We start from the raw sequence: 26,802 nt of genomic DNA, 5'->3' as shown, positions 1-26,802 counted from the left end.
AAGTTATCTGTTTTTGTAGACCAACCGATTTTTTTGAAATTTCCTACAGGAAACGACGTGCAAAATAAGCATGTGCGCGAAAGTGAGATAACATATAACTTTATATGAGAATATCTTTTTACTGCAAAATCGAATCAATTGGCAGTCTTCGGCAATGTTGATCCTTATACTTTACACTATACAACTGCAGATTTTGGGAAGCACAAGGTGATACTGGCATTTTTTACTGAATTTATAGTTTCTATTGACAATTTTTCCAAATATTTTCACATATAAACTTGAAAGCTCTTGTGAGTGAACTAGAGTTTTCGGGAAAAGCTTATATTTGACAAATGGTATGTGAACCCAATTACCGTTAGATTTAGCAGTGTTCCAAAAAAATCAAAATTGTTGCGGGTCTAATAAGCATCCTAAGTAGAATTCCCACAAAATAGATATCACTGAAATCCTCATAGCAATCCCATCGGAATTCGGATCAAGATGTGCAAATAAAATAAAAGATTACATCGAAATGTTGAGATAGATTCCACTGGAATCTATTATAATCGTGTAAAAGATTCAAACAAAGTTCTGAATCATTTATTTTCATGCAGATATTTGGAGCATGAATATAAATGAAAAATAAAATCTTTCAACAAATACACATGACATGTCGTGCTTTCATGAACGAATTTTGTTAGATTTTGAAACTTTTTTTTAAATTTACAGTTTCATTCCATGAAAAACTAATTATTAATTGATTTGCGTTTATTTCAATATGATTGAAAAATATATGACATGTAAAATGATAGCGTAAAATTATATGCTTTTTAATGTTCCAATAAATTGCATTGATTTTAACACGATTTTACGAATCACCATGCGTGTGTACAAGTCGTTTAAATCTCATATTTGTTGGTGCGCTAAGGTTTAAAATTTTCTATAATCAGGAAGAAAAGCAATTTTCAAAAGTAGACCTCTCCTTTGCTGTCAGGTATATAACTATTGAAAACATTTTTTTTAGAGAGTTACCTAGTAAAGATATACATTTTCGAAAACAGAAAACATTGATAAAAAGATGAATCGACTGTCACATAAATATTTTTTTGTTTAAATTCACATCAGTATAATATAATGATGCATTTATAGAATATGATTTCAAAGAATGGTGTCTAGACAGTTTACAAAGAATTTAATAATGGGCTAGTAATCTTATGTGCGGGGTTGGGAGTCTAACCCAAGTAGGCTGCGTACAAGGCAATTGATTTGCCAACTACGCTACACACCAAAAAATAATGAAATTTAAACGACATGTAAATCAATACGAATGTAAACATACAATGCTTGAATCAAAAATCTGATTGAAAATTAACTTAAAACCAATGTACTGTATGTAAAGTAATGTAGAGTATCAAAAAGCATATGATTTTACACTTTCATTCGTGTGATATGACATGTCATTTATTTTACAGCAATTTTGGATTAAAAATACTTAAAAGCGCATTGGTTTTCCGTTCAATGAAACTCGTTGAAGAAAGCACGCTGAGTCCTGTGTAGTTGTGGTGGAACTTAATTTTACATTTATATTCATGCCTCAAATAAGTGCATGAAAATAAATTTAAAATGACAAAATATTTTTTTCTGTGTAGCTCGTCTCCATCAGAGCTTTATTTTCTGAATGAAAACTTCTTTACATTTGAGCATATAATTATATATAACTTCTGAAGTTCTCAAACTGACTAAAACAATGCGAAGCCCCCAAATTAATTTCTAATAACATTTTTCGATATTATCTATCCAGGGTCACAAAAATTTCCACGTTCAGAAGATAGTGTCATGTCAAAGGAACAAGCACCGTAGTCCGAAGCTGGTTGATTTTTTTCACTAGGTACTAAAACATCTCCCTACTTCCACAACTTTAACTTACCTCCACATCCCGCGCAGTGCACCGGTCCCTTGCCGTTGTTCATACCGTGAAAACCCGCTTGGCTGTCCATTTGACTGACCCCCATTGGATTGCCGGCGCCGCCACCATGCCCGTTGTGGTGGGGCGTCAGCTGCGGGTAGTTGTTGTTGTCCGGACTGGGCGAGTGGGGCGACGAGCCCAGATCCGAATACGGATGATAGTGCGGGTTCATTGCTATTGAGGCGGCCAGCTTGACGGCTTTTTATGGACTCGCTGCTGCTTTTCCAGCAACAAGAATCGTTCAGGGGGGTGGAAATAAAAATAAATAAACACACGAAAACAAATATTCTTTTCGACGCAAGGGAAAGGCGAGAACTGCTGCTGCTGCTGCACCGGATTGATTGGATTTTCTTCACTTGCACTGATTGACTAGTATTTTTTTGCCACGATGCAAATCTTTTTTTATCACAAACACAAACAATCGCAAACAATGGACGATTAGAAAACTCGTTCTCGATTGCCACTTTGCTGGTTCGGGAGAGTGCACAATTATCTGCCAGTTGGGTGCACTTTTCTATTTATCTTTACGGGGTGCGATTGGCCGCTTGGACGCAAAACGGTATTTTATTATTGATTATAGCGGCCTCGGACTGACGCGTGCGGAAGTGAGGAGCTCTAACCTGACAAAACTGATAGATTTAGGTTCCACTATCTTCTCTTTTCCGTCTTTTTTTCTTTTATTCAAAACACAACACAACTTTCCTGTGGGTTTACCTGCTGTTGCTGCCTGCCTGCTATTTTCACGCTGCTATTATTTATAAATAATTTTCTATTTTTCTCGGTCGCACTTCTTTTTATCTATCTAAATAAATTTCAATTTTCGCGAAATATATTTCATTTCAGCAATTTGCGCGCGGTCTCCCGTTTCGGTGAACGGTGGAGTGTTCCCGGTTTCGCCGGCATCACCCCAGCAGCCAGGTGGAGGCGGCTGGTAGACGGAGGCAGCAGGTGACAATGCAAACACTCGCTCTACTCGGGCGGCCAATTGAACGCGTAAGTGGCGCACCTCCCGGCACTGTCCCTGTTCTCGATGGATGCACCGAAAATAACCACCTAGTCGTTTTTTTTCTTTCTGTTTCTTCCTCCTTCACGGTTGCCGCTCGGAGGCGACTGTCTTTTACTTTGACTCACTAGCGGCGCAAATGTGCGACCATTCTTGATACACCACTCACAGTCACTTCACGCCAGAATCACTGGGCTCACTAGCAGCAACAACAGTAGGGGAACGTGAGACTTCGATAGCTAATGTTTGCCTTTATTTATTATTTCCCAACTATTATTTCTTATCTTGATTCTCATTAAAATCATATAAATATTTTCACTTGATTTTTTCTGGTTCTTCTTGTTCTTCTTCAACACTGAACTCACTGTCCTTCTATCGGGGTACTATTATTTCTCTTTAACGATCTCGGCTGCCTGACTGTCGGTGGACAACTTTTCAGTGCACGGTTTTCCTTTTTTTATGATCTCCAGTTTGAATTTTCTTTCCTGGTGACAATTGTCGCAGCTCTTCTACCAGTTGATTGAATCAGCTTCCACGGCGTTGAAGTTGAACTTTTTTGTTGACGCTCCTGTTGGAAATAGACAGATACAGAGATAGAGGGTGAGACAGAGAGAAAAAAAAGATAAAAATAATTAGTTTCTCAAGGTACCGATAGTCTGTGCACGTCGGAGCAGGAGGGACAAAACATAACGACCGGCCGTAGAACCCAGAAGCCCGAGAACTGGCCAAGGCTAGTAGGGAGAACAACTGCCATTGAAAAGTTTAATTAAATTAATTATCGTTTTATGATTTAATACTTTTATAAATTTATAGCTTTATTGTTTGCACACGATAATAAACCAATTTATGAGTTGCACGTTTCGTGTGTTCTTTCTGGCTGCTACCGACCGACCGACCAACCGTACAACTTGGGCTTCCCCCTGAGTTATGTTATGTTGTTGTGCTTTCGGAACCAGAATCGCTACGTAGAACACGTACCTACGAGTAGTACGAACTGCCAGCTGTGATAGCGTTTGCCCTCCCTGAAATTTCGATGCTTCCGCTGAACGTTGATGTTGAGCAATGAAGGCAACTTGCAGTGCACATACATTCGAAACCCCTGAATGGCACACGTCCACAACAGCGCTCTCTACCACTCTGCTAAACTCTCTCCCACAATAAAACGTTTTCTCTCGCCACTCTCACGGTATAGATTCCGATTCACAACTCATCGCTCCGATGAGTGGTGAAGCTCGCTTCTCACCCCAACGACGGCAATGAGCAACATCAGACATTCAGGCAGGCAGGTTTTCCTCGCGCTGGTTGGTATTTGGTAAGAAAAGGCAACCGGCGAAAATTGAAATAAAAAAAAATCGACTGACTGGACGCTTTTGCGAAGTGCAGAAATAAAGAGGAGAATACGAAATTGTAACCCACAACAGCACCTCTGCAGCCGTTGAATAGTATTTGTGAAGTTCAGACTCCGATCCCGACGGATTCCCTAACAGGACCAGAGTCGCTGTTCCTAACAGCGTTTGATGGAAGCGTTCTTGCGGCACGGCACGGTCGGTTCGGTTGGTGGTAGTTGTGAGCGATGCATTTTCGAATCAAGCGAACAAAAGGGATCCTAACAACAACCAGTCGTGTTCGAGGGAGAAGAGTGAAAGTCGGGCGCATCGGGGGGTAGGAGCCGGGAATTACTGATGGAACTTAAATTAAAAATTCGATACAATTGACCGTGATGTAATTACCGAGGGATTAGAGTGTGACCGGAGCGCTCTGATCGATCCTAGCACATGGGCTGAGGAGAGACCATGCCGTTCGGTAGAGGGTCGACGAGCGGTAGGAATCAGCTGTATTAATCATTATTAGCACTCTTGTTTGGCTGTAGCAACAACAGCAGCAGCAAGAGTAGGTACAGTTCTCAATTAATGAGGTGCACTTAATGAGGTATTATTTGTGTTCATCAGAGGAGCGATTTTTTCATGTTGGAGTGGAATTGGCAACTGATTGGCTGTTGTGGTAAGAAGCTTTACCGTACTTAAAATTTGAAATGCGATTTAGAAAATGAAGTGCGGATGTGGTATTTTACCAGATAAGGATCCTTTTACTGGAAATCTGGTGAACAACTAACTGATCTAGTCAGTGCTGATAGTCATTTCAATTAGAGGAGTCATCAATACCATCCTGGCAGTCGCAAACACATTCACATAAAAATGCGTATATGCTAATAAACATCCAAAATTGAACATTTAATTTGCGGCGTTCAAAGGCATGGACAAGTTTAATCAATATGACACATTTTCAAATTTGAAACACGCTGTTATCCAAAAAAAAACATTTTATTAGAGTATTCAGTTGGCTGCGTCCAATTATTCTCATTATAACAAGCAATAGAATAAAGAGTGTTGGACAATAAAACGAGATGAGCTAACTGTGAAAAAAAAAACGAATCACAGTTCGTGTAGATGATACTGACAATTAGGACGTATTAGTCTACTATAAACTACCGACGACAGCAGTCGCAAAGAGCCTCCAAAGCAAACGGGAAAAATGTATGGTTAACCAACCGGCTTAAGTGCTGGTGCACTGAGCTTTCGACATACGAAACAATGCACAGTTATTCTTGTTCCGACCATGAGTATTTTATTGATCGAGATATCCTCCAGGATTTGCAAAATTTAATCTTGTATTTGAGAAGGAGAGTGTATCAACGAAACTAAAAATTGACTTGTTCAGATCCATCATATACGAAAGCTGACACTGAAAGTACCGCTTAATAATTTTTTGTGCCAACTCAAAACATTTTAATCAGCGTGACAATTTTTTGGAGTTTATAAAATTTTTTTGGAGTTTATAAAAATTGGGGCTAATAAAAATTTCAATTTATTTCAAGCTATTAATAATGTATATTTAAGTGCTGAATTGAATGGCGTAATAAAGTTTTATGTGCTAGGTACTAGAACTCGTTGTCAAGTTGTGAGCTTGAATAGTGAAGAAAAGTAAAATAAATACTCGATAACTTCTTACGGTCACGATCACATTCATTCGAAACTGTCAAATCTCGATGATAAGTATCATTGAAGAATTTTACAACGCAAAACAGCATATCTTCTTATAAAATAGTTTTGTTGATTAACCATCCTTGAAGAAATTATAGTGAATTTCATCTTCAAGAAAATTTAGCTCGATACTTCATGTTTTCAGCAAAGTTTTCGAAAATGTTATTTCAAACAACCTTGTTGAAAACATGAATACTTTACATATTTAGAGTATCGAAATATAGTATAGGTAGGTGTTAGGTCAGACCGCACTAAGTGACATTGCATTGATTTCGGGAAAAACAAGTTTAAAATTTGAATCGCTGTATCCTTTACATTATACAGTGGAGACCCGATTTTATCAGCTTTTTGACCCGATTTTATCATTTTTTAATTTTTATTTTATTCTTATCTTAGAGATCCGGAAAATGCAAAAATAAAAATATATTTTTTTTTAATTTTGCTCTGTCAGACTTAAGGAAAATACTCCGAAAAGGTTGCGAGGCTATATCTAAGGACCAAAGAAGAATATTTTAAAAGCTTCGGTTTATCAAACAGACAGAAAAATATTTGTCATTTTATCAATGTCCCTGTTTTATCATCTTAAAATTCGCCAAGGGGCTGATAAAAACGGGTCTTCACTGTAATTCGAAATTTATTTTTGCCATAATTTTTGCATATTATAACATGTTGCAAATCTGGTAAATGTCGAATGTAACGGATGAAATTCTTTATCCAGTGCTTCCATTATCTCATTTTTCAAGATTTTGCGACTTCTTTCGGCCTGAGTTAACACCGAACATATGTAAAAGAAAAACTTTTAAACAAGTTGTTCTGATATTACTGTATTTGATAAATCTCTTCTGCAGTTTTTAAACAATTAAATTCACATTGCATTCAAGGTATGCATTCAAGGTAACTTACAAAATAAAGGTTATATTGAAAAGGCTGGCTTTAAAAAAAATTCCTAAATGTTGATTTATATCTCAATAAGCTGCATTTATGTAGCCTTCATATTTTCAATAAAATTGTTTATAATAATACATTGAAGACCCGTTTTCATCAGCCCCTTGGTAAATTTTAGGCTGATAAAACGGGGACATTGATAAAATCGGGACATAAATTTTTCTTTATTTTTAAGAAACCGAAGCTCTTAAAAGATTCTTCTTTAGTCCCTAGATATAGCCTCATAACCTTTCCTGATTATTTAGCCTACATTTCTCTTAAGGGGGTCAAACAGTGCAAAACCAAACATATTTTTTTGCATATTTCGAATCTCTAAGATAAGAAAAATATGCTCAAGAAAGAATTTAATCGAATTCAAGTGCCCATCAAACTATCAACTATCAATTTTCATATGAGGCTGATAAAATCGAGTCAAAAAGCTGATAAAATCTGGTCTTCACTGTATTATCAACAACTTTGCTGAAGGCACCATGTTATCAACAACTTTGCTGAAGGCACCATGTCACTTACAATTTCTGAAGAGGTAATTTTCTAGAAGAGTAAATCACTAGAATCTGTGTGTCAAAAGATGCGCTGTTTTAAGTTGGAAAACTTCTTCAAAGTTGATGATTTCCATATTATGTGATCTTAACTGTGGAGAAAGTTTTTGAAAATTTGTCCCACTTTAGAAGTTCACATTATTTCACTTCAATGACACATTGTACACGAAAATAAAGGTTTGAACACTCTTTCATATTGGTTCTTGTTTGTAGACTGGAATGGCATCTGTTAGACTACTTATGTTTCTGAATTTTCAATAATTAATGAAGCTCGTATTGAATTTTTGCATGTTCAAAAAACCAACAATTTTATCAAATCCCCCCTCCCAAACCAAATTTCTGGCTGCGCCACTACCGTTACTATTACATGGATTTCATTTATTTATACACCAGCCGAACAGAATCGTTTAACTAAAGTATTTATAATAATTTAATATCTGTGCATTAATACTACTGTATAGAAAATCGGTGAAATTACTGTTCTTAAAGCAGCTTTTTGTGGCAGAGCCATCAAGAGGAAGTACAAAAGTGGCTCAATTAAATACGAGAGGTTGTAGATAGAGGTGCCGCGTATCTGCCTGAATCATTTGTTGCTCACATGCCAAACGAACAACATCATGACTATAGCGTCCGGACGGTGTAATAAGCGGTAAACGCAATGGATTATTCGCAGTGGTGTGGTGGCATTAACTCGCACACAGATAAGCCGTGTACGAATTTTTCGTTTATTAGTGTGACTGTAGCGTGCACTGCTTGTGAGATTCCGTTGAAACAAATTTATTTATTTTTATGTTTGGGTGTACGTTGGGTTGATGATAGAGCGAATTCTCATGTCAAAATAATGCCGGCAAATTGTAGGTAGGTAGGGTGATGAGCCCATTGGTACTCACGTTTTCTATTTTGGAGAGATTTTCGTGATGCGTTTTATTATCATTAAGGCATATGACAACATGCTTCTGTAGGTATTTCTAAAGTACGCACGGACTCAACTGGGCTCGTGCCTACTGAAAGGCGGGGAATAGTTAGAGAGTTAGATTGTTGATTGAGTAATGTTAAAGTGAATTCAGTTTTGTTTTACTAAATTTGCGAAGCTAATCTGCTGAGGGGATGCTTGTGCAATATGTGGGGGAGTAATCCTCGCAACATAACCCTGTTGAAAAAACAGAATACCTATTCAGATAAAAAAAATCCTGGATTAGGTTGCCGATTTTTTGAGAAATGGAAAAACCTGTCTATGTAAGAGGCTAAAATGGGCCAAATCAATCCAACCAAAAAAGTCAATTTTCGACAAAAAGAAATTTCGAGGTTCCATCAAATTTCGACGTTCTATGCATTTTAAAGCTCAGTTTACAATTTCAATTTTTAAATTTTCCATTTATTAGTTAATCATTATTGATCTAGACTGGCAACTCCAAGTAATGTTGCACCAATTTTAATAAATTTTGCATCGTTTTGATATCATTCTCTTTTTTAAGGGTTACTTCTATGTTCAGAAGAAAAAATATTTTCACATTCTCGTGTAATGGTTAGTTGAGAGTAACTTTATTAAGGGTACTACTTATCTATATATTTGTACGAGAGATATGTGTTGGTAAGGGATCCCAAAAATCAGCTGGTTGACGTTTTCTCCAAACAAAAGATTCATATCACCTAGGTTAACTCTTGAAAGCTTTATTTTGAAAAAAAATAGCATTTATTCGCTAAAATGTTCGTTTTACCCCCAAATTGACACAAATTCGACCATGAACTCAAGTAACATTCGAAGTTTTATAGCACACTACAAATGTAATTTAAGTTTGAAGAGCGGCTTCAAGAGTACCGTAAAACCTGAGTTGTTACCTGGGAAGTAACTAATACTTGATACATATGGCCCGTTTAATATAGTATCATTGGCCAAGATACTTCAAACTGTTATGTAAGACTGGATATACAAAATTAAGAACCTATTCCTGACACATAGGATCAATTAATGACATTCTTCAGCCATCGAGTGCGGTATCTCACCCGCGGTTGTGATGCGGTTTATATACTTCCGGAACCGTCTACATGATGGTCAATGTAGCCAAAGAGGTTTTCAATGGCCCTTAGTGATTTAGAACTAGAAATCCAAGTTGGACTCACAATTTAGAACCATTTTCACCCTTCTACATTCATTGCAATATCCGTTGAAATCGAAATTATTGGCGGGATCGTAATCATCACCGTGGAATTTCGGAAGTTGGATCCACAAAAAATGAAAAGCAGCCGTTGAGAACGTTGTACCTTTAATGTAAGACTAAGTTAGTAAAAATTGGTTCAGAAAATTTCGAGAAGCCAATGTGGACAAATTATAACTTAAATTTTCTATGTGATCGTACTCTTCTACTCATAATTCCGAAACCAGAAGTCGGATCAAAACGAAATTCAATCACAGTCAATGTGAATATTGTATATTTCATTTAAATCTTTGTGTTCAGCCATCTTAGAGATACCGATGTGGACATTTTGTTAAGATATCCGCACATACACATACATACACAGACATTTTCCGAGTTCGACCAATGGAGTCGAATGGAGCTATTTGTCAAAAAAATGTCTTCGAAATTACATCAAAAATCGACGTTTCATGTATCTTAAAGACATTTAACATAAAAAATACGAATAAATTTCTGAAATTTCATGAAAAAAATTGTTCCGCCTTATCATGTGTGACCGGACGATTCAGTGTATATTCCTGGAACCACATAACCGATCCGTGCACAGAAAGAAAAATGTGGGTAGAATTTAGAAAGCTGATAATATATGCAATATTTCACAACTTAAACGGAATGAATATCGCGTGAAAAAACCAATTAAAACTGCATTTTATTGAAAAATTGTTTAAAAAATAGTACAAATAGTTAACATTTGTTAAACCTTTTTTCGACATTTTCAAGACCAAAGATTTGTTAAACCACCAGTGAAGTTTGGTGCAATTCGAAATTAAGCTTTGGCTGTAAAAAATATTATAATGAAAAGGTGCATAAATTTTCAATTAACTAAAATCGACAAAATATTTCACGAAGATGTTTAGGGGTACCTAAACAATAAAATAAAAACATGTTTGGCTACTTCAGAAAGTTTTACTCACTGTGAACATCGACATATCGCTCCGAGAGTCACCATACGAATGATTTATGCTACACTTTATGCGGGTATTATATGATTCAAAAAGTGGCTGTTTTGTTGCCGATATTTAAAGAGAAATAACATAAACCGAAGGTCCGCAACTAGTGAAACAATGCACTAACTGTTAGTTGTAAGTTAAACACAAGCATGGGAAAAATCGCATCGTGAACCGATCGTTCGCGCCTCGCAAGCAAGCTTTCTTCAGTTGTGATGCATTCTGTTAGCTTCGAAAATGATACCTAGCAACCTGTCGTTACGGACACATGCGATTCAAAGCTATAACAACCAACGAAGAAGCACATCAGTTGTGTTTTAATTCTTTCCTTCACCAACGCGGTGGCTTCGTTCGCGAAGCTCTTCTCGAGCGGTTCGCGGTTTGTATAGGATTTTTATTATACAGTTTTATTTCATTTTCATATTCGCACAATATATTTAATACTTGGAAAACCATATACTATTTTAAAACTAGCTGATAATCAATGGTTTTAAAAATTTGCAACAATGCACTGCTAACAAATAGGCCGCAAGGAACATCAGTACATCAAATTGCTAGTAGTGTATCACAAAACTACCCATAACGCGATCTGTCAGCAAAAAATCCAGTGCAAAAAAAAGGTACTATGTTTTAATCATGCATGAAGAAACCTTTGTGAGCTTCGCGAAGCTACGTGACAAACATTCACGAGCGAAGAATTTACGCTGCTCTTAAATTTTTCAAGCTTCACTTTTGATTCGCAGTTTGCCCATCTAGTGACCTGCTCTGAAGTTATTAGACTTCTCCCTTCATGCGTTGATTATGGTTAATTAGTGAGCACAAAATTTTGATTACTTTGTGATTCACAGTTAGCAACAGTCGCGAGAGTGAACGAATTTTCCTATGCTTGGGTAGAAATAAGAGTTTTTCACTTTTAGTAAAAAACAACTAACACATACACTTAGTTTAAAAATATAACTTTTATTTTGATTATTATTCTTCAATAGTTTAGAAGGAAAACTTTTATTTTGAATATTATTCTTGATTAATTTAAAAGTTTTCCTTTTAACCTAACCGTAGGCGTAGGAAATTTTATGGCTATTTATGGGGATAATATCCCTTTCGTTTGAGTCTAATTTTGTGATAATCTGATGCTTCGAAAGATACCCAGCAGGAACCTTTTAGGGTGGTCAATGTGGCCAACGAGATTTCGGGAGGGGTAGGGGAGCGGAGGGTTGATGAAAGGTGCAAAAAACCGCATTTTACACCTTCCCTTTGACACTTGGTTTATGACAATCGGCTCTGTCATCACTGAATAATTGATGTGACTTTAATTCTGCAATATGCCCGAAGCCCGGGACTTCCGGAATTGTCGACAATGGACAATAGCTTCAAAGAATCTTTAATTGGCCATCAGTGATCTAAATCTGCGAAGCGATGTAATTTGATGTCAATTTAGTAGATTTATATCCTCTGAGGAATTACGATTGCAACGGTTTACAGGAAAAATTCCGCTGTGATTGTACCAATCGACCTATAACTCCGAAACCAAAAGTCAAATCGAAAAAAACGAATCAATTGTGGTTAATGGGAGTTTTATTTGAAATAAAGCTTGTAAAAATCGGTAGAGAATTCGCTGAAAAATAGATGGCACATTGATTTTGGAATTTGGCAAATTCCCCGGGGGCTCAAGAACCGTCATAGGCGGCTAATGTGGTCAAAGCTACTTCGATTGGTAATTAGTGATAAAATCCGCAAATCTAAGCAATATTGCATACACTTTAATATGTATTGCATCTTTTGGTCATCATGGTGGTACCAGTTTATATGATAATTAGCTATATGACCACACTCTTTAACCCGTAACTCCGGAACCGGAAATCCGATCAATAAAAAGTAAAATAGCAACCGATAGGAAGGTTGAAGCTTTCATTTGAGCTTGTGCAAATCGGCGCAGTCATCTCTGAGAAACAGAGGTGATATTATTTGTTACATACACACAAACATACACATAGACACACACACATACATTTTCCGATCTCATCCAACAAACTCGGCCCTTTGGGTCTTGGTTAGAGTTGATGTTTGGACTGATTGCATAAACTTTCTATATTAGAAAGGTAAAATGGTCAAATTGAACTCATAAAAATTGTCCCGTGTTACAGAGAGTGGAGCGAGTAATGTAATTTTAACGCATAAGCAAATACACCACATGGTTTCCACAAACACCTCAAAACGAAACCGAATTTAAATCGCGCGTAATCAAAAACGAACAAAATAGGCCAAAAATTTAAATGTATTCCTATGAAGTTCTCAAGACAAAAATTGTTCAAAATTGTTTCATAGTTTCTGGCAGATTAGTAGATGTTACTAAACTAAATGTCGCAATATATCGAATCTGATCAGATGTATTCAATGGATTCAAATTTGTCGGTCATTGGATTTGGTGAAGAGGTTTAAAGCATGCGAGATACTTGAACTACGGAATTTGAAGATAATCTCAGATCATTTTGGATCTGACGTGTTTAAAGAGCCGACTTAATCCACAGCTTGTTGAGCAACTTAAAATGAACGATAATAATAACTACATATTTAGGATTCATCAGTATTCAGCTCCGTATTATATCTACACAACGGACATACTTTGTAATCGAAACACTTTTGCGTACCCTAATAACGCGAAACCAAAACAACACAAAGTTCATTTGGCAGTCGATGTTGGCGATGTTCTCAGAACCTCGGTCGAATTTTTTTTTGCCGAGGTTGCAATCATCATTTTGTGGTTTTTAACCGTTTAAGTATTATGATGATTCAGGTATATGGGTAACTCCGGAACCGCAAGTCATATTGGTATGAAATTCAATAGCAGCCAATTGAATGCAATGCATTGGTCCTTTCCAATTTGGAAGATAGTGGAAATCGGTGAAGAATTTTCTGAGGAAAAGGTGTGAAATTAACTCTAAACATTGGCAAGTTCTCCAGGGCACCAAGACCGTCCTAGGTGGCCAATGTGAGCAAAGCGACTACGGGTCTGCAATTTTTTTAAAATAAGTTTCGCATCATCTAGATGTCGTGGTACCATTTTATATGGGTATTTATTGTTTGACCAAATTTCTCAACCAGTACCTCCAGAATCGGATATCAGATCAGAAATGGCTACCTATGCCTTTCATTTGAGACTAAGTTTGAAAAAATCCGTTCGGTTATCTCCGAGTAACCGATGTGCGATTATTGGCCACATACATACACACATACGCGCGTAAACTCTCCCTTTCGAAGTAATACCCAACGGTGGTCTTGGGAGGAAGAGGATACGGAGATACAGGAGATTGAGGTTTAGTCGGTAGGCTTGCTGGAGAAAGAGCTGCAGTAAGAATCAAACAGTGCCACGGCCTAGACCACGCTTTTGAAGATTCCCCTCAAACTCAACGAAATGAGTCGAAAAGTATAAGAGTTTCAGTCCTCCGAGGTGTTAAAAACTCGACTTTCAGAATGATTGCCTAATCTTTCTATAGGCGAAAGGCAAACAGGTTTATATGGGAAACCAACGTGTAATCTAATTCTTTTACTCATAACTCTGGAACAAACACTTCGATCAAATGCGATTCGGTAGCAATCAATATAATTACCACAATAGATCTAAATACTGGTCGCAGTGGTTCGTCTCCAACAAAAAAAAGTAAATACTATACCCTTCATTCAAGACTAAGATGGAGGTAATCGAGTCAGCATTATATGAGGAACTGGTGTGAATTTGATTTCGGAACCTCAACGGTTCTCAACGTGGTCAAAGAGACTTTAATTTGCAATTAGTGATCTGGACCAACAATTTCAAACAATTTAGAACTCATTTCAATAAGATTTGCATCATTTAGTTATAATGATTATACCGATTTATACGGGGATTTGCGCATGTGACCGCATACTTAAATTTGTAACACAGAAATCAGAATTCCGATTCCAATGGAATTTAATAGCAGTCAACACTCAATGATGTAGCTTGCATTTGAGACTAAATTTAAGAAAATCGAGTCAGACATTTCTGAGAAGCATATCTGATTTCAATTCAGGAACTTAGGTACTTTCCCGAGGTTCCGGTTCCGTCGGAAGTGGCTAAAATGGCCAACATGTGTTTGATTAGGCACCACTAAGCTGAAAGCTATAACTTTAAGTAGTTTAGAGCATATTCTATTAAGCTGAGCCTCTTTTAGAAAACATGCTAATAACACCGATTTATACGGAAATTTCACTCTTCAAACCATAACTCCGGAACCAGAGCTCCTGAAATTCAATAGCAGCCTATGGGAACGTACCTTTCATTAGAGACAATGTTTGATAAAATCGGCTATTGTTGGTCACATGCATACATGCGCACACAGATATTTGCCGAACTCGGCAAACTCAGTCGAATGGTATAAGAGACTTAGCACTCCGGGCCTCGGTTGAAAAGTCGAATTTCAGAGTGATTGCATAGCCTCATAGCCTTTCTATAGGAGAAAGGCAAAAATGAAAAAACTAGCAGTACAGACGGCAAACAGTGATTATGCTTAGAGCTTCCAAACCAACATCTAGCAGCCCCAGTAATTAAGCAAATGCTAATGAAGAGAGACCATAAAATTAAATAAACACTAAAATTCAACGGTGTACATTAAAAAAGCACCACCGATGACATGAACGTGTACGATAACGCGAGAGAAGACAGACAAATTGAATCTCAAGTTGCAGTGGACATCACTGAAAATATCTGGGCACTTATAAAACGGTTCTTAACCCGCAGCAGCACATTAGGTCTAAAGGATTCATTTAGGTTTTAGGTGATTGTTTTCTGATACAGATTATAAAACCATTAAAGACTTATGGCTCAGTGTAGCTAAAGCATTCGTAACGTGTAAAATAAAGAAGTAGTAAAACACAAACAAACCATGTGAAAATTCAACTTTTGACCAGGGTTTGGATATCAATTACCTATCTTCTAATATGAGTCTATCACAAAACAGTCACAGAACCCAAAAACAAACCTAAAAATAGTATATCGGAATAAAAACAACACTTAAAATAAGGGTTCGATTTTGGCACCCCGAAAATGTTTCCGCTTGTAGCCAAAATCATCACCTCAAGCTGTATTTCAATTTAGAGAAATTCAATAACACTTTGCTACAGTTCCCCAAACTTATTCCTAATCAACAGTAGGTGACATTATGAAAGTGCGAAATTGAGAGTCGATTTCATTTTTAATGAAACAATGCTTTTAACATAAATACATATACAATAACCTCGAAGTTCCTCTTTTCAAAACTTTCTAGAAGCTCATCCACCACTTGGGACCCTAGCGAAGGGAGAAAGAATCCCTCCTCGTGGACACCCCGTTGTGCTCCTTAAAGTAACGCCCGGATCCTTCGGATCAGATAATATCTGTAGATTTGCTACCATTCCCGTAGCCTACACCCAGGTAGCAATATATGGGTCGAAAAATTCTCCTCAACAGATGAATACTAGGCGTTATCGAAAGAACCATCAGTATCAAGAAGTGCTACGAGAGCAATTTACTTTGCATTAAAAGTTTTTTCGGTCCAATTTACTAGCGTATGCATTGTCGAGATTGATGATTTTTCGACTTGATATGCGAATTGGTGTTCAGAGAGATATCGATTTTCAGAATTACTGATCTGTCTGAATACTGTGGGTTTGATTTTGTCATTTTTCTATCTTCGAAATGAAGACCTCACGACGTCAATCGTTTCCAATGTATCCTGGGATCAGATTTTCCCTAAAAATCTCTACCGTTTGCAGAATCAGTGTTTTCTTCGATGAGCAGTGGAAAAACACCATCCATGACAGCAAAAAAAAAAATATCACTGACATTTTAACAATAACAAAAAAAAATAAAAATCACTAACCGTCTCTTTCAGTACCTGAGTCCCATGACTGCATCCTTCTGCGTTGAGACGGCAATTCTAGCACCTTCTGAATTTATACTGGCTACTGGAATCGAGTCAGGGAAGTAAGTGCCCAACATTTCACTCAGAGTTTTACAAGGCTCAAAATCGTAAGAACCGTCAGCCGTACGATCACTTCTCAAACCAAAACAGTGATTCTTCGAGATGACTGTGAAGTCTGGCAGAGGTGTGGTTAAGGGATTCATGTTTTCAGAGGCTTTTGGTACAAACTAACTGTTTTAATCAGACAGCTATCTCCATAAGTATTGTGAATTTTGTTAACTCAAACGACAACAATTTCCAACTGCATTATAGATTTGACGTTTGGTATTATGATACTCACTTAAGATCGAAGAATAGCTTCTAATAAGTTTTCTTAGGATCTTTAAACCAGTGTTGATCGCGAAATCTCCATCTCATTCGATAACATGTTTGTCATGGTGCGATATTAATACTTCGTCAGAAACATGCGATGTCTCTAGTTGTCAAATTATGTGGGAGTCTTTGTTACTCCAAAGGAATCAATCGTGAAGAATTTGTGCATGGGAAGCAAAAAAATCTTATTTTAATGTGTAATAATCGTTCCCAAGTAGTTTAAGTTGTTTTTACAAAACTTCCTTATCCAATTTTACAACTGTATCAGATTTTGGCAGAAACAGTGTACATGAACCACAAATTGTATGCACTCAGCAACCACTATCAAACATTTCAAGACAATGCACCACCAACTGAACTGATCATACTTATCGTCGGAGGTTCCTATTAATTCGAATTCTGTCCACTACACCACATTATCAAGTAAGTTTGTTCTTGTAGATATACGTCATCGACAGTCTCAGTACAGATCATTCAAACAGCTTCCAGAGCCTCAAATCAAAGATCACCAATTATGGCAACGTCTATGCTTCGCGTAAACACACTCAAATCGCATGCACCTTCCGTGCCTCGAAGCATCCTCAGCACGTCCTCAACCTTTCCATGCAGTCAGGGAAGTGTTTAGCAGCTTACCATCACCATCATCATTATCATCATCATCATCATCGTCACCACACCATCGCCACCGTCCGTCACGTCGTCACCACGGACATCGTAATCGTCGGCAGTCGGTTTGATACCAGGATGCATTCGAGTGTTTTTTTTCGGTAGAAAACAAAAAAAATCAACAAGACGACACGAAAGCAGTGGTTGGTGGTGGTGAGGATGGTGATGGAACAGGTATACAACAGCAGGACAGAGTGTTTACCTGTCTGCGGACTGGACTACCAACCGAACTGTACTGGTTGTCCCTCTTGACACGAACACACACACCACCCGCAGCATAATATGCTCCCAGCGGGGGTTTGACCCAAGAAGGGGTCCGAGAGTGGACCGAGACGAATGCGACGAGGTGGACACACATAAAATGATAGCAAAGAGAGAAATAGCCAATTAGTGAATGTTTCATCCAATTTTTTCCCGTCCTTTGACTCTCGGTCTGCTGGCTCTGGTGGTTGGGTTTCGGTTTTTCGACCATGCACTTTATGTTTTCCAAATAGTTTTTGCTGCTACTCGAACTTGAGTACCGAGTACGTGCACTAATTCTGGTATAATATCACTTCTCACTTAGGAAAAGAACGCATAGAAAACACAATCATAATAAAAAAAAAAGCAGTTGAACTCGAAACGGACCTTTTCAGCTTCACCTAGCGTACCGTGGTTCGCTGCAACAGATAGACGTTCTTCGACCAGCGCAAAGGCGCACGTGGATCATACGGTGATGACGAGCTTGCTGGCTTGAGGAAGGACTTCGAACTTCTGAATGTATCACAACGCACAAAACACTGAACACATTTGCTTGCTCCCGTTTTTTTCGCTCTTCGTTGGGGCACAACAAAAACTAAAACACACTTAGAAGCACAGGAAGAGCTATATATTTGCCGACATCGAGAGCGCACACACAGTAATGAGCGAGGATTTTAATTAAATTAATTAAAGCATTTTGGTTTTTCTTTTCAAAGTTGCACAAAATAAACAATCATTCAGACTAATGATCGTCAAGCAGCGGCGGCGACGGTCGGTGGGACGACGAGCGACACAAAAGTTCCCGACGTTGGAGGACGCGTGGGGTTCGGCTGAACCAGTCCCGAACCCACGAACGGACGACGTTGGTGGGTTGTTGGGTGGGCTGATGGCACGGTGCGGCACCCTCTTCAGGAGTATGAATAAGACTTCACAACAAACACTACTCCTCCACTCGCGTTTCGGCTCTTTATCGTGGGACCACCGCGTACAGTAGCGCAGAACGAAGAATCTGTCCAAAATATAACCCGCGAACACAGAGCGTGTACGGACGCACGTGCAACGACGTTGATTGCGAAGGGAGAACTGAGTGAGCAAATTCAGTTTTCGGTTTCCGTCGGCTCTTTTTCTCTCCCCGCTTTCGAAACAACAAAAGGAAAAGCTTAAGACGAAAAAACAAGACAAAAATCCGCACAACAGAGAGAGAGACAGAGAGGGAGAGGAAAACCAAACATACATATACACATACCCACAGGAATAGATCCAAACAACTGCGAATATATGCTATAGCTATGCTGTGTGTATATATACAGAGAGGACCCTCTGCACTCCTCATGAACTCACCCGCCGGAGGTTTTCCACACCCCATAAACTCACTCCTTAGCCTTACTTACTGCTCATCCAGGCAAGGCACCGTGACTCACCACCACCGACCGACCGACCGAACGACCATCAGCTCACTCTACTCGCTCGACGTCGTCGTCGTCGTCCCATTCGCACCGTTTACTTGCCCGCTTGGCTCGAATGGCTAGACACGGCCTCGCGCTCTCATGCTTGTTTCGTTCATCAACACTACCCAGCACAGCAGCACACCAGCAGTGAGTGAGTCGCGCGCGTACTGACACACATACACGTGTACACCGCGCTTTCGTTTTGCTGGTTCGATCCAACTTCGAGCGACCATTCGCGCAATTTAGAAGGTTCCTTCTTCCTGCCTGCTGTACCATAGCTGATGGACGACCGGTGGGCGAGAACCGTCGGTCGGCGACCGGGCTGTCTGATGGATGGATGGTTGGTTGGTTGGTTGGACGGGTGAACGGATGGACAAGAAGGAAGTGCGGCTTCCAACTTTTACCACCCACTCGCCGACTCCCAACGGATTGGATAGTGGGAAAATTGAAAAACCTTCGCAACCAGTGGGTAATTTCTTCGGTGTGATTTTATTGCGCTGTAAATTTGGGTGAAATTATTTACGGAATTCATATCGTAATTGGCTAGGGTGGACAGCAGAGCGGTTCGTCAAATGCCATTTTCCAGCATCGCAACACAGGTCCTTCTGTACTCACAAATGACTGGGAAAATTTTGGAAGTGACTGGTTGCCTCCTCAGATTTGGGCATTGGATTTAATGTTTGTATGGAAATTAGCATAGGAAATACTTTTTTGCATCTATTAACGTGATTGCTATTTCACTCCAATTGCTATAAAATGATAACTTTAACGAAACTAGTGACTTGTAAGGATTATCCAGAAAAAAGTTTTTGCGATTTTATGATAGAAGGGTCATTTTATTTGCAAAAAATATTTGACAACACTGCAAATGTACCACACCTGCACCTACATTTGCAATATCTCAAAACAGGTTTATGTTGGGATTTGGAATATTCGAAAGAACTTTTTGAAAAGATCTTCTGAATTACCTAAACGTAGTCACAAAACCGATTTAATTTATCTAACAGTGATATTGAATTGTTCTAATATAATTTATCATATGTAGGGGAATGTGGCCGGTTTTTGACACCCTTTTGTCTTTAACTCATAACATTTCCCCAATTGCATAATATAGAGACATAAGCATATACATAGAAAGCTAGACCTAGAGCTGATAACTGGAGAAGGAATTCAATTTATTCCGTCAAAATGAAAAATGATACTGACAATTTAGTGAAATGATCATTTTTTTGCCTTTTAGAAAAATGGTGTAGGTTTTCGGCACCCTAACAACATTTAGTGAAAATGGCAGAATATGAATAGAAACCAACTTTCAAAGAGAAAACGAAATTTACTTTACTTTCAACATCATTCCTTATCACAAGCACAAGCTGGTACGCATGGTACGCAACATTAACGCCCTGGCGGATCGCATTTATTGTAATTAAGTGAGTTTCGGGCTGTCAATTTTTTGACATAAGTTTCAGACAAATAAGACAGAAGTCCACGCAGGCACGTAGTCAGAGGAGGATGGGGATAGGGGGTAGCTCCCCTAAGTTTTATGAAAAAAAAATTAAAAATGTACTCAAATAAAAAGACTGGAATTTGTAAACAATATATAGTCTCCCTGGATGTGACAATGTGGTGTATACAGTGCCACCCAGCGATGAAAACACGATCAGATGAGTTTTCTCCATGTAAATTTTCAAAAAAATCTCATGCAATGTCATGGTTATCTGTGTGTTTTCCTGATGATTTTCGAACATTAACGACATACATCTTTATTTACAGGATGATCAACTTATACCACACACAGTTGAATTAGATTATTTATGAAAAGTCGATGTTACCCAAGTAACCAAAAGGCAAGAAAAACTGCTTTGGGCAAAATATACCGCTCCATTACTGCTGTGACATGAAAATATTTTTACGGCTTTTCTGGTTTCAAAATGCTGATTAATGACCGGGGCCGTCGAGAGCCGCGTTGGGCCCCAATGCTTGTATGGGATCGCGAGAGGCGACTATGTGCAGCGAGTGGAGATAGCGGCCCGGAGTTGGGACCCAATAATATGGAGAAACAACAAGCAACTAATATAAACGGAGCAGGCACGGTGAATCCGTTTGCCAGAGGTGGGTTGGTGAGGTCAGCACCACCAATAGTAGCTGAAGTCATTCAGCAAGAGCAGGATGAGGGGAAGCCGAAGCAACAGCAACAGCAGCAGCAAAAACAGCCAGAGCAGAGCGGAATGAGCTACACCCCACAAACGCCAAAAGTAGTGCCAGCGAAGCACTTGGTGGAGAAGCTCCACAAGTTCGTGGACACGAGACACAATGTCCATAAAGACATTAAGGAGATGGTCATCAAAATCCGGAAGGCGCTACTGTCTGCCGTGAAAGAGTATGATACGGCAACGCAGAGGGCGGATGCAGCTGAACGAGCATTGGCGTCGGCTAAGGCCACTATCCTCCTAGCCCCTCCGAAACAGGGTAAGGAGAGGCAGATTGGAGTTGAGAACACGTCAGTTCCCATAACTCCAAAAAGGACAAGATCCTCGCCAGGAGACGAAAGACCAGGCTGGTCAAATAGGCAGACGCTCGAGGACGCTGTTGCTGCCGATGGAATGGACGCCATCTTACAGGGTGAAAGCTGGAGTACCGTTGTAGGTCGGAAGGAAAAACACGGGAAACAGCAAAAAAAGAAGGAGGAGCGAAAAGGGGAGAGGAAATCAGAACCCTCGGCTTGTCAGAAGGCGCCTAAGGGAGAAGCCGTGCTCGTCAAAGCAAATGACGAGACTACGTACGCAGCACTGCTCAAAAAGGTCAGAGAGAACTCGGAGCTGAAAGATTTGGGGGAAAACGTGTTAAGAGTCAGGCGTACCCAAAAAATAAGATGCTCCTCGAGCTGAAGAAGAATACTACGACTAGTAGCTCTGCCTTGCAGGAGACTATTACTAAATCAATGGGTGGAAAGGCAGAAGTTACAACCTTAAGCCCGGAGATGGTAATTGTGTGCAAGGACTATGATGAAATAACGACGGAAGACGAGCTGAGAGGTGCTATGAAGCAGCAGTGCAAACTGGGAAAGGTGCACAGGACGATCCGGTTAAGGAAGGGATACGGAGGAACGCAGACAGCGATGATTCGTTTACCGGTAACTGCTGCAGACAAGGCGCTGGAGTTGTTACAGTAAAGTTCCAGTTGGATGGTCGAGATGCCTACTGAGAGCCGCCCCACGAGTAAATAAACAAGCGGAGAAACGCTTCAAATGTTTAGGCTTTGGACATTTAACAGGGGCTTGCAAAGGCCCGGACAGATCCGGGATGTGCTGGAAATGCGGAGAGACGGGCCATCTTGCGAGAAACTGCACGCAGAGGCCAAAGTGCTTGCTTTGCACCCCAGCGGAAGGAAATGACCATCAGACGGGTGGCTTTAAATTCCCAGCCTACAAGAAGGCGACTGCAGGCCAACGGTGATGGAGGTGACCCAGATAAACCTGAATCACTGTGATACCGCACAGCAACTGTTGTGGCAGTCTATGACATAAATTATGTGCGATGTCGCTTTGATCGCAGAGCCTTATCAAGTCCCCCCTAACAACGGTAACTGGGTGGCGGATAGATCAGGAACCGCTGTGATACAAGTAATGGGAAGATTCCCCATCCAAGAAGTGGTAGAACGTTCATACGAGGGTTTCGTGATAGCCAAAATCAATGGCATCTTCGTATGTAGCTGCTACGCTCCTCCAAGGTGGACAGTAGAGCAGTTCAGCCTAATGCTGGAGCAGTTAAACGAGCAGTTGATCGATCGAAAGCCGGTAGTCATTGGTGGTGACTTCAACACCTGAGCTGTGGAATGGGGCAGTAGAGTAACCAACATAAGAGGGTGTATCCTGCAGGAAGCTCTAGCAAAGTTAGACGTACGATTGTGCAATGAAGGTTCTGTTAGCACATTTCGGAGAGACGGGAGGGAGTCTATCATCGGCGTCATATTCTGTAGTCCCTCATTGACGGCGCAAATGGATTGGAGAGGATGCGAAACGTATACGCATAGTGACCACCAGGCGATTCGCTACCGTATCGGTCAACGGAATCCCGCGACAGTACGGAGAAGGATGACCGGCGAACGAAAGTGGAAGACAAATGCCTTCAACAAAGACCTCTTTGTTGAGGCACTTCGGCCGAACGGCGGGACCGTGAACGTGGATGCGGCTGACCTACCAAGAAGGATTGTGGCGGCTTGTGACGCCTCAATGCCGCGAAAACTGGAACCACGCAACAAGCGGCGTCCAGCTTACTGGTGGAACGAGACGCTTAGTACGTTACGCTCTACTTGTCTCAGAGCCAGAAGGCGGGCCCAAAGAGCAAGGTCGGAACCAGATAGAGAAGAGCGTAAGGCAGCGTTTCGGGAAACTAGGGTCACTTTAAAACGGGAGAATAGACTTAGCAAGTCAGAGTGCCACAAGGAGCTATGCCGAGAAGTAGACGCCAATCCCTGGGGTGACGCATACCGAGTCGTGATGGCGAAAATGAAGGGCCCGACGACGCCAGCCGAAATGTGTCCGAGCAAGCTGAAGATAATCGTCGAGGGTCTTTTCTCGAAGCACGATCCAACTATATGGCCACCGACACCGTACGGCGAAGAAGAAGGAACAAACACGGATCGGCAAGTGACTATCGACGAGCTAGCAGAAGCATCGAAGTGCCTAAAATCAAAGAAAGCCCCTGGTCCGGATGGAATACCAAACGTGGTACTGACAGCTGCGATCCTGGCATATCCGGACATGTTCAGGACAGTGTTGCAGAAGTGCCTAAAAAACGACAACAGAAGTGCCTAAATGAAGGCAACTTCCCCGAAATGTGGAAGACCTAGAAGCTGGTGTTGTTGCCAAAGCCAGGGAAGCCACCTGGCGATCTGGCCTCATACCGGCCTATATGCCTGCTGGATACACTCGGAAAACTCCTGGAAAGGATCATTCTTAACAGGTTGACGAAATTCACGGAAGGTGAGCGCGGACTGTCCAAGATGCAATTTGGTTTCCGCAAAGGAGCATCGACAGTGGATGCAATTCGGACAGTGCTCGAGAGTGCTGAGAAGTCATCTAAACAGAAGAACGCGTTCAACAGTGCCAGCTGGGAAGCCATCGCTGCATAGAATGAGGGTTCCCGACTATCTATGCCAGATCTTGAAAAGCTACTTTCAGAGCGGAGTGCTGATGTACGAGTCGAGTGAAGGGCAGAAGTCATTGCGTGTCACAGCGGGCGTTCCTCAGGGCTCCGTTCTCAGTCCAACTCTTTGCAACGGAATGTACGATGGGGTCTTAACGCTGCAGCTGCCTAGGAAAGTAAAAATCGTGGGTTTCGCGCACGACGTGTCACTAACGGTGATGGGTGAGACACTTGAAAAAGTGGAGGTGTCGGTGACGGAGACAATAGACGCGATCGAGAGCTGGATGAACGGGGTCAAGCTGCAAATAGCTCACCACAAGACGGAGGTGTTATTGGTCAGTAACTGCAAAACAGTTCAACGGATGCAGATCGACGTCGGAGGGCACGTGATTGCATCGAAGCGTGCATTGAAGCAAGTGGGAGTTATAATTGACGACCGGTTGAGCTTCAACAACCACGTTGATTACGCCTGTGAAAATTCGGCGAAGGCAACGAACGCAATAGCGAGAATCATGCCAAACGTCGACGGCCCGAGAAGCAGCACGAGACGTCTGCTATCTACTGTTTCGTCATTGATACCCCGCTATGGGGTTCCTGCCTGGAGTGCTGCGCTAAAAACCAAGCGGAACCGTGAAAAGCTAAACAGGACATTCCGTATGATGGCCGTACGAGTCGCGAGTGCATAGAGAACAATATCGTCGGAGGCAGTATGCGTTATCGCCGGGATGATCCCCATCTGCATCACCCTGGCGGAGGACGTGGAATGCTATCAGCGGAGAAATGCACGTAACGCTAGGAGACTGGTCCGAGCGGACTCGTTGGCTAAATGGCAACAGGAGTGGGATAACGCGGAGAAAGGAAGGTGGACCCACCGACTCATCCCAAATGTGTCGGCCTGGGTACATAGGAAGCATGGAGAGGTGAACTTCCATTTGACGCAGTTTTTGTCCGGGCACGGATGCTTCCGGAAGTATTTGCATCGGTTTGGACATACTTCGTCACCCCTTTGCTCGGAATGTGCGACTGTGCAGGAGACACCGGAACACGTGGTCTTCGAATGCCCTAGGTTCGAAGAAGCTCGTAGGGGTATACCTGGTATGACAGTGGACAATATCGTCGAAGAGATGTGCCGTGACGAACATACCTGGGACGCTGTCAACAGAGTGGTCTCGAGCATACTCTCCGAGCTGCAGAGGAAGTGGCGAAGAGACCAACAAGAAGCCACAAATCGAGTTTCGAGCGAAATTCCGCCGCTGGGATACTCTCCGACTGTGTAGACTAGGTCCACCGCCGGGGACCAGTCGAGTAGTACGTGACGTAGCACCGAGTTGGGTTGTCGGGACGCCTGTGAACCGGACGTCAAGCTTCACCGGAATCGCCGAACCGATCTCGACACCCTACCGGCTAGCTCGTGAGTAGGCTAGATCCACCGCCGGGGATTAGACCGAGTAGACCGTGTCGCAGAGCTAGCAATGGGTCGTTGGGGCGCTGGTGAACCGGAAATTACGCTCCACCCGGAATCGCCGGATAGACCTCAGAACCTACTGGATGGCCCGTTGAGTAGGCTAGTTCCACCGCCGGGGACTAGATCGAGTAGATCGGGACGACGCGATGAGCTAAATGGCTCACAAAAACGAACATCGGTATCAGGAGAAATCTACCGCTCGGTTGCAGGAGAACAGGCTAGATCCATTGTTGGGGACTAGACCGAGTAGTTCGCGAACAAGTGAGGGCGGGAGCTGAATGGCTCATCGGGAAAGTAGAGCGAAACGGAACGAGAGGAAGTCAAAAGGCTCAAGAAATTGTTGTGCTAAAACAAAAGAAGAATCGGTATCGGGAGAGCTTCCTTCGCCGGGGAACTCTCCGTCGGCGTAAGCTAGATTCACCGCCGGGGACTAGACTGAGTAGACCGCGACGACATACCACCAGTCACAGGTCGTCGGGGCATCAGCGAACCGGACGCCCTGCTCCACCGGAATCGCCAACCTGACCTTGACATCTGGTTGGTTGGCTCGGTTTCAGGAGAACTTCTCTCGCCGGGGAATTCTCCGTCAGAGTAGGCTGGGTCCATCGTCGAGGACTAGACCGAGTACTTTGCGAACAAGTCTGGTGCTCAACGAGTAAACTGCGTTGAATGGTGCGAGAAGGAAGATGCGGTGCTAACTGGCACAAGGGAGCCGAAGGGCTCGGTGAGTTAGACAGTCTGAAGTTTGCCGCCCAGATTGTCTTCGTAGGGGAGAAGCACTAAGTCTCGACTCACAGCCAGCTTTCCGACTGCCATGCAGAAATTGCCAGTCTGTGTGGATGGTGGAGAATTGGTGGTGTGTCGAGGGTGGTGATGTAACCCTGCGGAAGAAACGAACTAGTAAGTAGTTGAATTAGAGTGTGTGCTATGCACA

General features: G+C 41.2%; 1 protein-coding gene across 10 annotated transcripts in view; it reads right to left on the bottom strand.

The window, feature by feature from the left end:
• LOC131684436 (LIM domain transcription factor LMO4) overlaps positions 1-26,802 on the bottom strand; it is a 1,051,444-nt gene that overhangs the window by 100,939 nt on the left and 923,703 nt on the right. For 6 of the 10 annotated variants that reach the window (XM_058967295.1, XM_058967301.1, XM_058967300.1 and 3 more), the window contains one exon: positions 1,907-3,516. In XM_058967295.1, the coding sequence (XP_058823278.1) occupies positions 1,907-2,117 (211 nt within the window). In that variant the 5' untranslated portion in view covers positions 2,118-3,516. Of the gene's footprint in view, positions 1-1,906; positions 3,517-3,597; positions 3,621-3,926; positions 4,032-18,198; positions 18,878-26,802 lie in introns of those variants that run through there. The other 4 variants (XM_058967294.1, XM_058967303.1, XM_058967296.1 and 1 more) reach the window with 4 other exon arrangements.

Source organism: Topomyia yanbarensis, chromosome 2 (genome assembly GCF_030247195.1).
Source record: "Topomyia yanbarensis strain Yona2022 chromosome 2, ASM3024719v1, whole genome shotgun sequence".
In the NCBI taxonomy this organism is placed as follows: domain Eukaryota; kingdom Metazoa; phylum Arthropoda; class Insecta; order Diptera; family Culicidae; genus Topomyia; species Topomyia yanbarensis.
The sequence above is the reverse complement of the archived record's forward strand: the minus strand, read 5'-3'. Positions and strand labels throughout refer to the sequence as shown.